This window comes from Aphidius gifuensis, linkage group LG6, assembly GCF_014905175.1.
Source record: "Aphidius gifuensis isolate YNYX2018 linkage group LG6, ASM1490517v1, whole genome shotgun sequence".
In the NCBI taxonomy this organism is placed as follows: Eukaryota; Metazoa; Arthropoda; class Insecta; order Hymenoptera; family Braconidae; genus Aphidius; species Aphidius gifuensis.
This window is the reverse complement of record NC_057793.1, coordinates 6,436,514-6,452,401: the sequence shown is the minus strand read 5'-3', so window position 1 is coordinate 6,452,401 and position 15,888 is coordinate 6,436,514. Positions and strand designations below refer to the sequence as shown.

Below are 15,888 nucleotides of genomic sequence, written 5' to 3'. Positions count from 1 at the left end.
AATAATAGTGTCTTTAAATATTGACACTGTAAATTAATAAAATAATAGTAATCAAATATACAATGGGCTTTAATGTTTGATGATAATTTGTTATTTTTATTTTTTAGTTAATAACAAGTAGGGCAAGTAATTACAAGTACCATCAAGAAAATTGAATAATTAAATTTCACAATATTTCAATGTATTTATAATGATTAAAAAAATAATAATTATATTGATAATTATAAATAAATAATCCCTTGAATTATCAATTTGTCAGAAATAAAATTGGGAAATATATTTATATACAAAGAGGTGCAATGATTGGTTGAATATCAAAATGTTGTATCGAAATATCGTTAAAATTATATTTTTAAATAAATAAATATCAAGACATATTGAAAATGATGAGATGGTTACATCTACATGAACGATGTCTAGGTAAAAAATAAAATAAAAATAAAAAAATAAATTTATATTCAGCACGGATATTAATTATCTGGGGCACAGATGAGAGATTCCTCATATGTATTCATATACACAATGGGCAAATGAATAAAAAAATAAAAAAAATCACGCAACGCATCATGTTATATATATATAAATTTTCTTAGTATGTGCATGATGCCATCAAGAGTATATCTATCACACTTGAATAAGATGCAGACACACACAAATAGTGTACATAGTTGCTTCACTTTCGCTTTTTCGCTTTAACATTTTTTTTTTATTTATTTTTTATATTATATTTTTTGCCTCAAGCCACAAATGACGACGTCATTGTTTCCATAATATTATTAATAAATAATAATAATAATATATTAATAAATAAATTAATAAATGAAAATTTTTTTTGTTATAAATGTATTTTTTATTTTTTAATTTAAAAAAAGAAATACAATAATTTTGTTATAAATTATTATTATTATTTTTATTTGTTTATTTATATTCAGTATTTAAATTTTTATTAATTATAGTGTTGATAATAATAATAATAAATTGATGATGAATTTTTAAAAATAAAAATTCATATTGCATTGAATTTTATTTTGAATATAAAAATATTTTTTTATTATAAATTATTATTATTATTGTTTATAATTATTTATGAATATTTATTATTATTTGTACTATTGCTTATTATTATCTATTTATTATTAATAATAACAATAATAAATTGTCTATCAATTTTTAAAGGGCAAAAAATAATTTTTTTCAACAAGTGAAATATTTAAATTTTTGAAAATATAAAAAATACATTTTATTTATAAATTATTATTATTTATATTTATTTATAGATATATTTTTTATTTTATTAAGCTTTAATTGATATTAATTTTGTGAAATTTATTGGATTTTTTTTAAATTGGTTAATAATTTTAATTTATTGAAATTAAATACAAAAAAAAAAAGGTGAAAATAAAATTTTTAAAATTTATATTAATATTATTTTTAAAAAAATTTATGATTATTAAAATAATAATATATAAATGAAAGCATATTTTAGAAATATATATATAATATAAATTGAGAATTGAGATGAGTTTTGAATATTCCACTAAATGCAATAGGTAAGATAAAATAAAATAAAATATATAGAAAATTTATTTCAATGTTCATATCTAGTCACAGTGATTCCCCACTTTTGAAAAAAATATATAATACTACAACAAATATACCCCTTCTTTTATGAAAAATATTACACTGATGTATCCTCCTTGCACCTTCTCAAGACTTTCTCCAAAACGACGGTCAAGTATATAAGACTGATCCATCGTTGATTTTAGACATGTTGGAGCAAAGCGTGTCTTCAACCTGTGCACAATTACAAATTTTTTATTATTATTTTTTTTAAATAAAAAATAATTAATTTAAATAAAAAAAATTAACGCGAGTTTGTTTATAATATTTGTTTTTATTAATTAATTTTATTTATTGTTTGATAAACAAGTGAATCATGAGATCAATTAGGAAATTAGCCAATAAGGCTTTTGGTACTATTCTTGCAGTTGCACTTGTGTTACCAGCATGCATTGCTGAAGGTAAATTTTATATTATTAAATTTAATTAATAAGTTTGCTTTTGTTTTTAATAAAATATAAATTATTCTATTAATATTTTAATTTAGTTAATTTATAATAATTTCGAGGCAATTTACTGTCTAGTATAATTTATTTAAAAAATATTTTTAAAATGATATAAAAATTGAAATAAATTCACACAAATTATAAATGTTATTTTCAAATATATATTTAATTTTTACATTGGTGTGTAAAATTATTATTAATATTTTAAATTAAAAATATAAAAAATAATTAAACCAATTTTGGATTTTTTTTAAAAGTTAAAAAAAAAAAAAAAATGATTTTTAAAATTCTGGGACTTGTTTATCACGCAAATTTAGTGGAATTTTTGGGCCCAATTTTAGGGTAGTTTTCTGGTCCAATTTTGGAGGAATTGTAAAGGCTTTTAAAAATAATTTGCCAAGTGATTTAAAATATTAAAATTTGAAACAACGATAGTGTCAAATGTTTTTTTATAAATTGAATGAAGAAATGAATAATTGAAAAGTGAAAATGAAAAGAAATAAATATGGAAAGTCAGGGTCAATAATAGTTTTTATGTTGATGATGCTGCTGCATCAATAAAAGATATAAATCTCGATGTCGTGATGTTTATTTCTTCCAACAAGACAAGATGATTCTAAGGTCAATAATCTTGTTTTTTTTAACTACCTTGTTATTCACTCTCTTTCATATAAAATAAAAATCGTGATGATTCTTAATGCAATAAATAGAAATTTATTTTGTTATTAATTTTCAACAAAAAAACAACTCCCACAGTAGATATTATTTATTTTTATATCTTCATATTGTCTCACGATCAAGGACAATAAAAAAGATAAATATATATTTTAAAAAGTCAACAATGATGACAAGATGCACGATTTAAAATAAGATAATAATATATTTTTTTTTTCAAATATCATAATGCATCAGTGAATTTATTTGAGTAATTTATTTTTTTTTAAATTTAATGTTTTATGTACTTTCACCTTGGCAAACAAATTACAAATGAAGATTCACTGTTCAAAATTAATTTAACAATATAACAAAAGAGAAAAATTAAAATTTTTTTTTTCTCATTTTCACTCACAGTAAAAGTGTATACTGAGAAATATTTTATAATAAATTGTCGGGTAATTTAATTTTACAACTTAATTGTCTAAAGTTTCCTATATACATATTTATTATTAATTTGAATGACAAAGACTATTGATAATTTACAAGTGAAAGTTTATTCAACTTGTTACTTATAATTTTCATTAATTATATTATATAATTTTTTTTATTCATTGTTTTGAATAGCTCCACTTGGTAACTATCTTCCTCCATCAACAAATTATGGTACACCAAATCTAGGAGGTGGTAGCTTTGGTGGTGGCGGTGGTGGTGGTGGTGGTTATAGCAGTGGTGGTTCAAGTGGAGGATACTCTGCTCCATCATCAGGATATGGTGCTCCAAGTACCGGTAGTTTTGGTAGCGGTGGTGGAGGTGGTGGTGCACCATCTCAATCTTACGGTACTCCAAGTTTTGGTGGTAGTAATTCTGGTAGTTTTAGCAGTGGATTCTCTGGTAAATAAAATTATAATATTTAAATTAAATATATAATTATTAGTTTATTTAATTTATTAATTTATCTCTAGCTCCATCACAATCATACGGTGCTCCAAGTAGTCCACCATCACAATCATATGGTGCTCCAGCTCAAAGACCACAACAAAGTTATGGTGCTCCAGCTCCAAGACCACAACAAAATTACGGTGCTCCAGCTCCAAGACCACAACAAAACTATGGTGCCCCAGCTCCAAGACCACAACAAAATTATGGTGCTCCCGCTCCAAGACCACAACAAAACTATGGTGCTCCAGCTCCAAGACCACAACAAAACTATGGTGCTCCAGCTCCAAGACCACAACAAAATTATGGTGCTCCAGCTCCAAGACCACAACAAAGCTATGGTGCTCCATCTCAAAAACCATCATCAGGCTATGGTGCTCCAGCAATACCATCAAGCAGCTATGGTGCTCCAAGCACTGGTGGTTACTCTGGTAATTTTAATTACTTTTTTATTTGAAATAAAAATATAATTGAAACTTTATTTTTATAATTGGTTTTTATTTTAAAAATAACTACAGGATCAAATGGTGGAAGTTCTGGTGGATACAGTAATGGACCATCATCTGGCTATGGTGCACCAGCACCAACTGGTTCCGGATACAGCAATGGTGGTGGTTCATCTTCAGGTGGATATAGCAATGGTGGTTCATCAGGTGGATACAGCAGCGGTGGTGGTTCATCATCCGGTGGATATAGCAGCGGTGGAGGTTCATCATTAGGTGGATATAGCAGTGGTGGTTCATCAGGTGGATATAGCAGCGGTGGTGGTTCATCATCAGGTGGATACAGCAGCGGTGGTGGTTCATCATTAGGTGGATACAGTGGATCTTCATCAAGTGGTTCCAGCAGTTTTGGAGGGTAAATTAAATACATTAAAAAATATATAATATATTATAAAAATAATTATTAAATTAATAACAATATTATTAACAGTTCAAGCAGCTTTGGTGGATCAGCTCCATCAAATGAATACGGTGCACCATCAAACACTGGAAGTAGTGGACAAAGTTATGCCAGCAACGGTGGTTATTCATACTAATAACATTTCAATTATCAATCCTCACTGAGTAACCTTATTTCAATTGATCTTGACTGTTTTTTTTTTTTTTTTTTTAATTTTTCGCTTCAACTTGCCATATTCTTACAAGTGAATTTTATATTGAAGAAAATTTATAAACAAAAAAAAAAAAAAAATCCAAAACCAAGTTTCGAGAAATATCTGTATTTTATCATTGAAACTTTAATAATATTTCAATTGAAGAAGGCATCACTTGAAAAGGGAAAGAGACAAAATTTTTTTTTTAAAAGAAAAAAATGATAAAAGTGAAAAAAAAAATGATGATATCTCAAATCAATGGTGATTTTTTTTAAAATTCTTTATCACCTGTTAATTATTTATTTTGTAAAAATGCCTTTTTTTTATATGTATACTAATAAAATTGCTGTAAAAATTTAATAAAAAAATAATAAAAAAACAAATAAGTTAATATTTATTTTTTCAATAATTAATTTTAATAATTTTATAATTTAATGGTTAATAATATGAAGTAATTTATCTAGTGTCTTGATGGCTAGGTCAATTTATTGATTTGACTATTTAAATACTGGCAAAGCATAAATAATGTAGAGGTATTTTTTAATATCAATTTATTTTTAGTTTTGTTGAAAAATAAAACTATTTTCAAAAATCCAAGAAATATGACAAATGCTATAATTTACAGCTATTTTAAGAAATAAAGGTTGAAAATATCGTATATATATTTTTACAATAAAAAAGAAGAAAAAAAAAACTAAACTTTATAAATAGTTGGAAATGAAATTATAAATATTTAATATCAGTTTTATTTTTACATGTTGGTGCACTTGACTACAGTACAACGTGAATCATTGTAATTTTTTTTTACTCTATTTTTCCATTGTTAGCTCTATTGTAAAGTTGTAAGAATAATGTCATTATTATTTTGTTACATAACAGTGTATACAATTTTATACCAATATAAAAAAGTCTTTTTATTTTCTATTCAAGCATTAATAAAATGATACAATTAGCTGGAAAATTATTATTTAATACTTGAAAAAAAAAAACAAGCTGATTTTGCAGATTAATAGTATACAATAATAAAAGTGTAGTGAAGATTAATTAATTTATATTGACCTTGAACTTTTAACTAATTACTTTTGAAGCTGAAAAATTGTAAAACTTGAATTTTCTATTGAATAATAATATTTATGGTAAAAATTATTGATAAATAAACAAAATAATAGAAATCGAAATAAATGACAAAAAAATCGAAATAATAAAAAGAATAAACTAAAAAGTTAATTTTAAATTACAAAATTTATTTCGTTACAAAATTGAATTTCGATTTTCAAAATAAAAATTTTGTTTCGTTAAATTTTCAAGTTAAGCAAGTGGTTTTTTAAATTTATTCTGTGAATGATAAGTAATCTGTTGATGAAATATGAATTATTTAAATAATAAAAAATAAATAAACCAGTAGAATATCGATGAGGTTATTCAAGTGTTGCGTTGATGGTCGCTCGATTTATTGATTAGGCCATTTTATATATACTGGGAACCCATAAATAATTGAGAGGTCTTTTTATATTTCCACTGTAGTATAGAATAATTTATAACTAAAAAAAAAAGCATAAGAAACTTTAAAACAATTCATTTTTTCATATATTTTTTTATTTTCTAACATTTACGTTTGACAAAGTTTTTACAATTTTTTTTTATCAATTATTTATTAATACACATATTGCAACATTATTATTATTAATTTTTTTTTTTTTTTTTTGCTTTATTTATTTTGATCTTTTTACACTTAACTTTATGATTATGTAAATTATTATGATTTATTAAAATTTATCAATTATTGACAAATTAATTAATAAATTAAATTAAATTTTTATTAGAATATTATTTTCTTTTTTTTTTTTTTTTTGTTTATTACATTTATTTTTTAAAATACACAAAAAATTTGATATTAATTTAATAAACAATTGATTTAATTTGATATTTTTGTTTGTTAAAAAAAAATCAATTGTTTAATTGTTAATTAAAAATACATTTTATTTATTAAAATTTAAAAAAATTTATTATATTTTTTTTAATCACAATTTAATTATGATTATTGATATGTTTATTTTTTTGGTTGATATGCTTTTTTTTATTTTTTAAAGCACTATTATTATGATTTTATTTTTTTTTAATTATACTAATTTAATTATTGATTGTATTTATTATTTTTATATCGCGCTTAAAAATACAACAATATATGTGAAATAATTTTTTTCGTTTTCTTATATTTTGATTAATTACAAAATCGCGAGATTAAACAAAAAACTTTCATAAACATTTAATTGCAATTAATAAATTTAATGAATTCAGAGATGGCATTTTTAGTATTAATTATTTTTTTTTTATATTGACAATGACAGACGGGTGACATAATGTCTGATACAGTGAAAGTTTCGTCGAATCAATGTCTTTTGATTAAAACTAAAATATAGTTTTTATGGATTTTTTAATATTTTTTTTTTAATTAATTAATTCTTTTTTTTTTTTACAAAAATACGAGACTGTGGACGAATTACTTTTTAAAGTTTCACTTTGTCCTCAGTCTGTGGTTATTTTATTAATTTAATGAGCGAGAATATTAAAATTATTAATTCTCATACTCTTCCTGTATTTCCTTTCTTATTATTTAAAATATGACTATTTTTTTATTTTCAAATTTTTTTCTTACTATTCCATTGTCTTTATAATTGTCTCTACTATTATTTTTCTTTTTATTTTATTCAGTTATTGTTGTTGAATATAAATTTTAATTATTATTATTTTTTTTTTTTTTATTTTGCAAAATTAGAATATCTAGAAATTTTGACGGACAGTAATTGAAAAATATTGATAATATAAAGTTAATAAATAAATAGAAATTTAATTTTGAATAATTTGAGAATAAAAATTGAATTAAAAAGTAAAATTTGATTTTTTTAAATAAGCTTAATAAAAAAAAAATTATTAAAAAGATAAAAATTCAATATTAATCTAAAAATTTGATGAAATTAATTTGTATAAACAACGTTTTTTAATAATTTATAAACTATATAAATAAACACAACAATTTTCAACATCAATAAATAAATTTATCTTTTTTTTTATATTTTTAAATATTCTATAAACATTAGAAAATTAAATTTAACTAAAAAAACATAACTTGCTAAAAATTTCAACATCAATTTATTATATTTGAATATCAATAAAACTATTGAAATATGTATATAAATAAAATTTTTAATTTTCAACATTATCACACGAGTGATTATATAATTTGGAAGAAATTTAAATCAACAAAATTCTTAAGTCTAAGGTTGGTGATGCAGAGTATCTCAAAGAAAAAATTACTAAAAATGAATAATAAAAATGGAAGAAATCTAAATTAAAAATCACAATACTTATAAATTAAAAAAAATTATTTCAATTGATTATCAACATACAAAAATTGAAACAATGTAAAGTCTAATACCTCAAAAAAATAATAAAATAAAAAAATTAATTTTAAATACTAAATGCATTCAACTACATATCTGTCTAAAAAATCTTTAAAAAAATTAAAATAAACATTCGAAAAAAATGGCACAATAAGATTTTAAAAAATTGACAATTATAAATAAATATAAATTTCATTATTTTTTAAAATTGAAAATAGAATAAATCAGTTGAAAAAAAGATACAAAATATTATTTAAAATCGAGTATTTTTAAATTAAAGCTAAGTACTAAATGATAAATTAAAAAAAGACAACATCCACATCACCTTATTTATTGTTGGTCACAGCTAGTGATCATGAAACCAGACATTAATGAAAAAATAATTATTCAAAAGACCGTATTTAATTGTGTTTTACATGATGATAAATATTGATTATTACTTGATTCCAAAAAATCATCATTACCATCATAGCAATCATTTGATATTAATTCAATTGTATCTGATTTCATGTCATTGTCCGGTTCAAGTGTTTTTTTATCAACACAACCGTTAGCTTTATTCTTACTGCCATAAATTTTACCAACTCCACCAGCAAGAACAGCCATTTGTTCATCTTTATCAGCTGGATTATATCCAACTATTTGTACATTTTCAGGTATATTAATAACACACCTAAATACATCATAATACGGTGATAATTTACCATTTATAAATATATTATTTGTCCAGTATGATATTACAATTAATGTCAACAATGATATCAACATTGCCATTGTTTTATATGGAAATAATTGTATATTATTTATTTTATCATAACCAGGATAATGTATATACGCTGGAAGACCAATTATATTTTCGCCACCACTCAATCTAATTACAAATGCAATAATATATGCTGACAAACTTCCATATGTATTGCAATAATTTTTAAAATAAACAACCATTAATAATTGAGGAAATAATATAACGTAGACAAGATCAGAACACAGTGACCATAATCCATATACTGATTGTATTTTCAGGGCAATTATTGTACTTGACATACCAACAATACAAATTCCAACACGTATCACCCAGATTATTTCCATTTCAGTTGCCTAATTATTCATTTTATTATTTTTAAAATATTTTTGTTGATGTAATAAAAAGATATTGACTTACCCTTTGTCGAAATATTAGCTTGTAAATATTACGTGCAAACATTGAACTTGCTGATAACATACAACTATCAGCTGATGACATAACAGCTGCTGATACAGCACCAAGACCAAAAAATGAAATAACATTTGGTGTTAAATTTTGTAAAACCATTGGTAATATAATACTTGTTTGATTATTTTCAATTGGCCAAGATCCCACATAGTTAGTCTCATTCCATGCTGAAATAAACAACAAAAAAAAAAAAACAAATACATAATCATTAAATGATAATACACATCATTCAATTTTATTTTATTTATATACAATGACAATAATATTGTAAGGTTTTGTAGACATTATCAAAGAACCACATGTTAAGGATCACACGGTATTGTATTGCCAAAGTATATATATATTTATATAAGCATCACCCTTCTTGCAATTCATGCCAACCAATATCAACACTATCCTTTTTTTTTTTCGTATATATTTTTTTTATAACGGCTTGTAAATACCATCACCATCAAACGTCAAGTATATCAGATAGAAAAAAAAATAAACTAAAGGGAAAAAATTGCATCAAGCAAGGCAGCATCCTCTTTTTTATATTTTTTATTTTTTTTTTTGTGTATTTATAATACCTATATATATTTATGACAACTAAGGGTTGCTTGGGGTGAACCCCGAGACTAATTTAATCCCCTTTTGCTACACGCTACGCGAATAAAGCCGAAATGCCGGAATAATAACTCATAAATACGTAAATTATTATTCATCATTTAAATATTGTTAAAATGAATAATTTTGTTTTTAGTTTTTTTTTTTTTATATAGTAATAAATTTTAAAATAAACGTACCAGTTGATTTTGCAATTGCACCAATTAGTACAGCTGGTATTGCCATAATAATACAAAAAAATGCAGCAATGTAACTTAATAGCTGTGCTTGGATAGATGTCTTTGATGATAGAATATGTTGAAAATATATTTGCCATGGTATACCACCGAATATTAATAGTAAAGCATTGTCAATGTATGTCCAGTATTCTTTCGGTTGGATTGTACCGATCCAGTCAATTTCCAGTGAATTTAAAGGATGGACTTTGGTGTTCATCCAGGCAAATGGAATACACAGCCACTGTTGTAATTTTTTTTTTTTTAAACAAAAAGAATACAATTTATTTTTTTAAGATTTATACAAATTTATTTAGCGATTTATTAATATTTAAATTATTTATTTGATATTTTAAATGAAGCTAAATATTAAAAGCTTATTTGAATTAAAAAAAAATATCATTTATATTTAAATAAATAAATAATGAAAATAAAAAATTGGATAATCTATTTATTGTGTCTTTATAAATACTTGTATGGTTTTTATTTGTTATAAAAGAAATTGAATTCAAATTTACTATTACTATTCGAAATATTGAAGGAAAAAATTTTAAGGATTCCTTTTGGAAATAATCTAATCGGATAATCATATTGACTATATTAATAATAATGATAATATTTCAGTAAAAAAAAAATATATAAAAAAGATGTAATAATCTTACCAGTCCAATGAAAATACAAGCAAGTTGAATAACATCAGTATAAGCAACAGCATATGAACCACCAAATAATGTATGAAAAACAGCAATAAATGCACTAAAAATAATTGAATGACTTTGTTCCATATCAATGATGATTGATATTGTTGCACCAAGTGCAGAAATTATACCAGCAGCCCAAAAAATTTCACCAAATAGGGCTGGTAAAAATAATAAACCACCCATTCTTTCACCAAATGCATCTTGAAGTGGATCCAGCATTGTCATGTACCCCTGCTGTCGCATTTTGTTGGCAAAAAATATACCCCCTATTTTAAATATATAACTTGTTATTTTTATTTACAAATATTTTTTAATTTAAATCATTTGATAAATTTTAAATATTTAATAAAAGAAAAAAATTAAATTCAATTGAAATTTCAATTACAAAATAATATTCATAATAAAGTTTGAAAAAATAAATTAAATAAATAATTAAACAAGGAAATAAATTAAATAATAATTAAACAAAAATATAAATAATTTAAATAATTTTTAAAATTATAAATAAATAAATTTATGATAAAAAAATTAAATGAGACATTGAATGCTTACCGAAGACGAGACTCAGTGCATAACCAAACGGAGCTTGACACCAAACAAGACCCTTGGTATAAATTATTTCAGCAGTACCATTGATATATCCACCACCAAACCAAGTTGCAGTCATAGTGAATATACCAAAAAATAAACCAATTGAACGTCCAGCAAGCATAACTTCTTCATCAGAATTATTGTTGCTTCTTTTTTTTTTAGCTGCCCATATACCAACACCAAGAATTGCAATGTAAAAAATTACGATTGATAAAAAACCAGCAATATTTATCATTTTTGTTGATGATGATAAATCAATTGGTGTTGATCCAAATTTATTATTGTTATTCAAGTCTGATAAAATATCTTGGATACGATCATATTTATTTACGTTTGGTAGCCTATTTTATCATCAAAAAAAAAAAAATTATTTATTTATTATTTTATTTATTTATCATTATTAATTATTAACACGTTACGATAATTATTTTTTTTTTCTAATATATTTTTTAATCTTTCAACTGGCATTTTTATTTTAACTTGGATTTTCTTGTTTTTTTTAAATTTAGAATTTTCTTTCTGGAAAAATAAAATTGATGGAAAAATTTCATGAACAGATTTTGATTTCAAATAAAAATTCCTAGTGAAAATAATTTTTTTCATTTACTAATTTTTTTTTTTTCTATTTTCTAGCGAGCAATTACGTTATCTTTTTTTAACGAGAAAATTAAAGATCGATCGGAAAAAAATTAAAATAAATCAAATCAACCGATGAAATTTTTTCAAACTTATATTTCTTTGATATTCTATATTTTTTTTTTGCCAATAAGAACTATGATTTTCTTCGATTTATTTAAACACAAATTTTAAAAAATAATTTTAAAAATTTTTATCGTAACGTGGTATAATTATTATTAATTTATTATAATAATTTTATTACCTCTGAAGACCCCGTGGGGTACAATCACGCAACAGCGGGGGACATCCTCAAACCGATACAGGTGGCATATTTTGTAGATGACCCTTTAAAATGGGTGATGATACAGGTTGATTTAAATTTTTCGAACAACAATCGCCCCACCTCAATGATGTTTTTTGGGAGGGGCTATTTCTCGTTCTAAATCCAAGACCACCCATCCTCACTGATGGCCATCGATTTTTAATCAATAATTTTATTATAAATTTACAACTCGACTATTAATAATTCAACCCCTAACTCTTTTATTTATTTATTTTATTTTTTTTCCATTATGCTTAATTATTTTTTACTGAGCTAATGATTTTAAATTAATTTATTTTTTTTTATTCTATTTATAATTATTATTATATTTTTTATGTATATTTATATACAAAATGTTTTTTTTTTGCGTGCGGCTAATGATGCTTCACTTGTCACCTGAAATAAATTTATCATGCATTAAATAAACAAGTAATTTTATTTATCAATAATTTATTTATAAACTTGAATATAATATATTTAAAAAAATTTTAATTTATTATAAACAATTATTATATAAATAATAATAAAAAAAAATCAACCCGTAAATGCCTCCAAATTTCTTGTAAATTTCTCCGTATATTAGTGCCAATAACGATTTCGATTTTAAAATATTTTAAACAAAATAATTAATTTACAAATTATTCATTAAACTTACCAAGTATTCAGGAGGCAATTTGCAACTTGAGATCTCTCACGAGCGACTATTTTCCGACGGTTGAAATAATATTTAAAAAAATTAAAATCACATAAAAAATTGCTCAAAAAACTACAAAATTTAATAATTAAAAATATAATATATAATAAACAATAATAGCAAAAAAAATAAAAATAAAAATAAACAAGAAAAAAAAAAAAAAAAAAATTCAAACCAGTTGTGATGTTGTGAAACACCGGATAATTGTCAGGAACGTAACTGTCTGACGTCTCAAGCGTCGCGGTGATCTCCCCGCACTGAAAGCACTTGGTTTAGTCTCATTTGTTCCATCGTATCAAGGATTGTTCAAGCCATAACAAATGTATATATATATTTATAAAACGAGAGAGTAGGGAAAGCAACATGAAAAAAAATTCACCACGAATAGGGATCTATTGATTTGGCAACCCTCTATGACGTCACGTACATATAAAAGGGGTGTATGTGGTTGTGTTCATTTCATCCCTATAAATTTATCATCCCCACTATCAACACTAGCACCACCAACACCACCAGGATTATCATCAACATCACCAATGTTCCAAATGTAACAACGCAAATACAAACTAATACCCAGACAAAATTTATCATAGTGATGGTGTTGATGGTGGTGGAGGTGGTGGAGTTGGTGCTGGTGGGAATGAAGCTTTTATACATATATTTTTAAAATCCAGTATGAGGGCGTGTCATCACCCACATCTTGGTGCTTTGCAATTTCAACTGCAAACATGCGCAATTGTTGTTGATATTATATAAAATTTTCATTGTAGTGGGAAAACTTGTAAATTGAGGGGAAATATATCTTGATGCAATTCAATGGATCCAAAAGTCTTCAATGACTTTAACATGGCTCTTGTAACCCTTGACATATTTTCAAGTTTTTTTATTTTCATTTTTTTTTTTTTTTAATGATTCAATTAAGGACAAAATTAATTATTAATTATACATGGTACAATGATTTTGGATTTAGCTTGTATTGTGGTTGTTTTTCTTTGGTTTTTGAATATATTTTTTTGGTTGATTAATTTTTTTGATTGATCAATGAAACGGAAGTTAAGTTACCGATGTTAGGGGAGTCAAGTTGTTGGTGTCAAGAGTCCGTTTTTATATATATAACAAAAATAAAATAATAGCTAAAAAATTGACACGTGTCAGGTGAAGCACTGTGTGTGGACAATGGGCACGTGTTACATCATGATAACATGGGGCTGATTATGGCAAGGGATCTATAATGATTTTTTTTTTTTTTTTATTTTGTTCAATTGGTTGTTAGAGGATCAGATTGAATATTATATATTTGACTCGGCAGTTTAATTGATGTCAAATTTAGCTCGTTATTTTCAAATGATTATAATGAATTAAATATTTTATTTTTTTTCTTTTCTCATTTTTGATAAATTGAAAAAAAAATTATACTTAATTAAAATTGACTGATTAAAGAATTGAAGAAACATAAATATTTTTAATTAAAAATTTTCTTCTCGTCGTTGATTTCAGAAGAATTTATCCACGGTAAAATTATTTTTTTCACAAGCTTCTGCACAAGTTTTTTTCGCGGAGAAATATTTCCAAACGTTTCTTCATCCAAGTCGACTCGGAGATATGTCGGAAAAAAAATTTGATACCTTTCTCCGCTCATTTCTCCGCCCGGATCAATTTGGGAGAAATTCGGAGTAATCGCGGAGAAATACCCGGGAATATATGAACGTCGATAAACAATCTAAATAGGTTTAAATAAAAGTTAATTTTATTCATTATTTTCATGGAAATGTGCATAAAGTTTAGCAAAAAATGTCATAGTTCATGTAAGTTACAGGAATAAAAATATTTAAAAATTCAAAATAAATCTTTCTATAACATTGCTAATTCAAAATTTTTATGTCAGATGCTATTCTGAGATATTAAAGTTTTTGTTTGCATAATGGAGCCACGCAAAAGCTTGCATATACCATGCAGTCAAGTCCGCATTGCCAAATACAATCTGCTTTGATTTGCAATACAATAAATCGTAAATCACAGAAAATTTTATTTGGGAATGCTGATACACAAGGTAGAAACTAATGTCAATTTGACGTCAATTGAGACGTCTCTGAAGTCTAGTAGTTGATGTCAAATTGACATTAGTTTCTACCTGGGAACGTTCGAGAGAATAGCGATCTATGTACTTCCCAATAATTTTAGAATCACAAAAAAAAAAACAATAACATATTAAATAATTACGTAAAAAAATAATGAAAAAAAAAAAAAAAAACGAATGAATTTATCAAAATTATAGATACTCGCAATTTACTAAAAATAATTTGATTTGAGTAATTAATTTAATTTTTTTTTAATAAATCAACAGGCTGTTTTTTTTTATTTTTTTGTAAACTATAGAGATATTGTAAAAAGCAACAAAAGCTACAAAAGCTAAAAAAGGATTTATGACCCTAAATAGAAAAAAAAACTACGTATTTATGAGATAATTTAACAATGAAAAACGAGAAATATTAAATTTTTAATAATTAATTAATTAATTAATCTATTTATTTAGTTATTGTTACGTAAAAAAGCTGCTGAAGAATTGTAAAAATAACAGGAAAGAAAAGCTGCTAAAAGAAGACGTATTGAATTGAATTTCAATTCTTCGGGACTTGATTTTTTTACAATTCATTTTGTAAACAAAAATAATCAACAACAAATAAAAATAACAAAAATTTTTTTTTCAATCAATATTTTCATTACAAAAAAAATTTATTATGGCGAATTGGGACCTCAAAAATTTATAGATAG

The 15,888-nt window shown here is 24.0% G+C and overlaps 2 protein-coding genes across 2 annotated transcripts; one reads left to right on the top strand and one right to left on the bottom strand.

Annotated features, from left to right (window-relative positions):
- Window positions 1-1,728: 1,728 nt before the first annotated feature.
- Window positions 1,729-4,952, top strand: LOC122859106 (pro-resilin-like). Its single transcript, XM_044162482.1, has 5 exons — window positions 1,729-2,021; window positions 3,348-3,614; window positions 3,686-4,090; window positions 4,178-4,517; window positions 4,593-4,952. The coding sequence occupies exons 1-5, from the start codon at window positions 1,937-1,939 to the stop codon at window positions 4,696-4,698; spliced, it is 1,203 nt and encodes a 400-aa protein (XP_044018417.1). The 5' UTR covers window positions 1,729-1,936; the 3' UTR covers window positions 4,699-4,952.
- A 2,043-nt stretch (window positions 4,953-6,995) lies between these two features.
- LOC122859103 (high-affinity choline transporter 1) lies at window positions 6,996-13,396 on the bottom strand. Its single transcript, XM_044162479.1, has 7 exons — window positions 13,078-13,396; window positions 12,363-12,818; window positions 11,444-11,823; window positions 10,853-11,157; window positions 10,155-10,434; window positions 9,319-9,536; window positions 6,996-9,254 (listed from the first exon to the last, which is right to left on the bottom strand). Exons 3-7 carry the CDS (start codon window positions 11,715-11,717, stop codon window positions 8,544-8,546), a joined length of 1,788 nt encoding a protein of 595 aa, XP_044018414.1. The 5' UTR covers window positions 11,718-11,823; window positions 12,363-12,818; window positions 13,078-13,396; the 3' UTR covers window positions 6,996-8,543.
- Window positions 13,397-15,888: the final 2,492 nt, after the last annotated feature.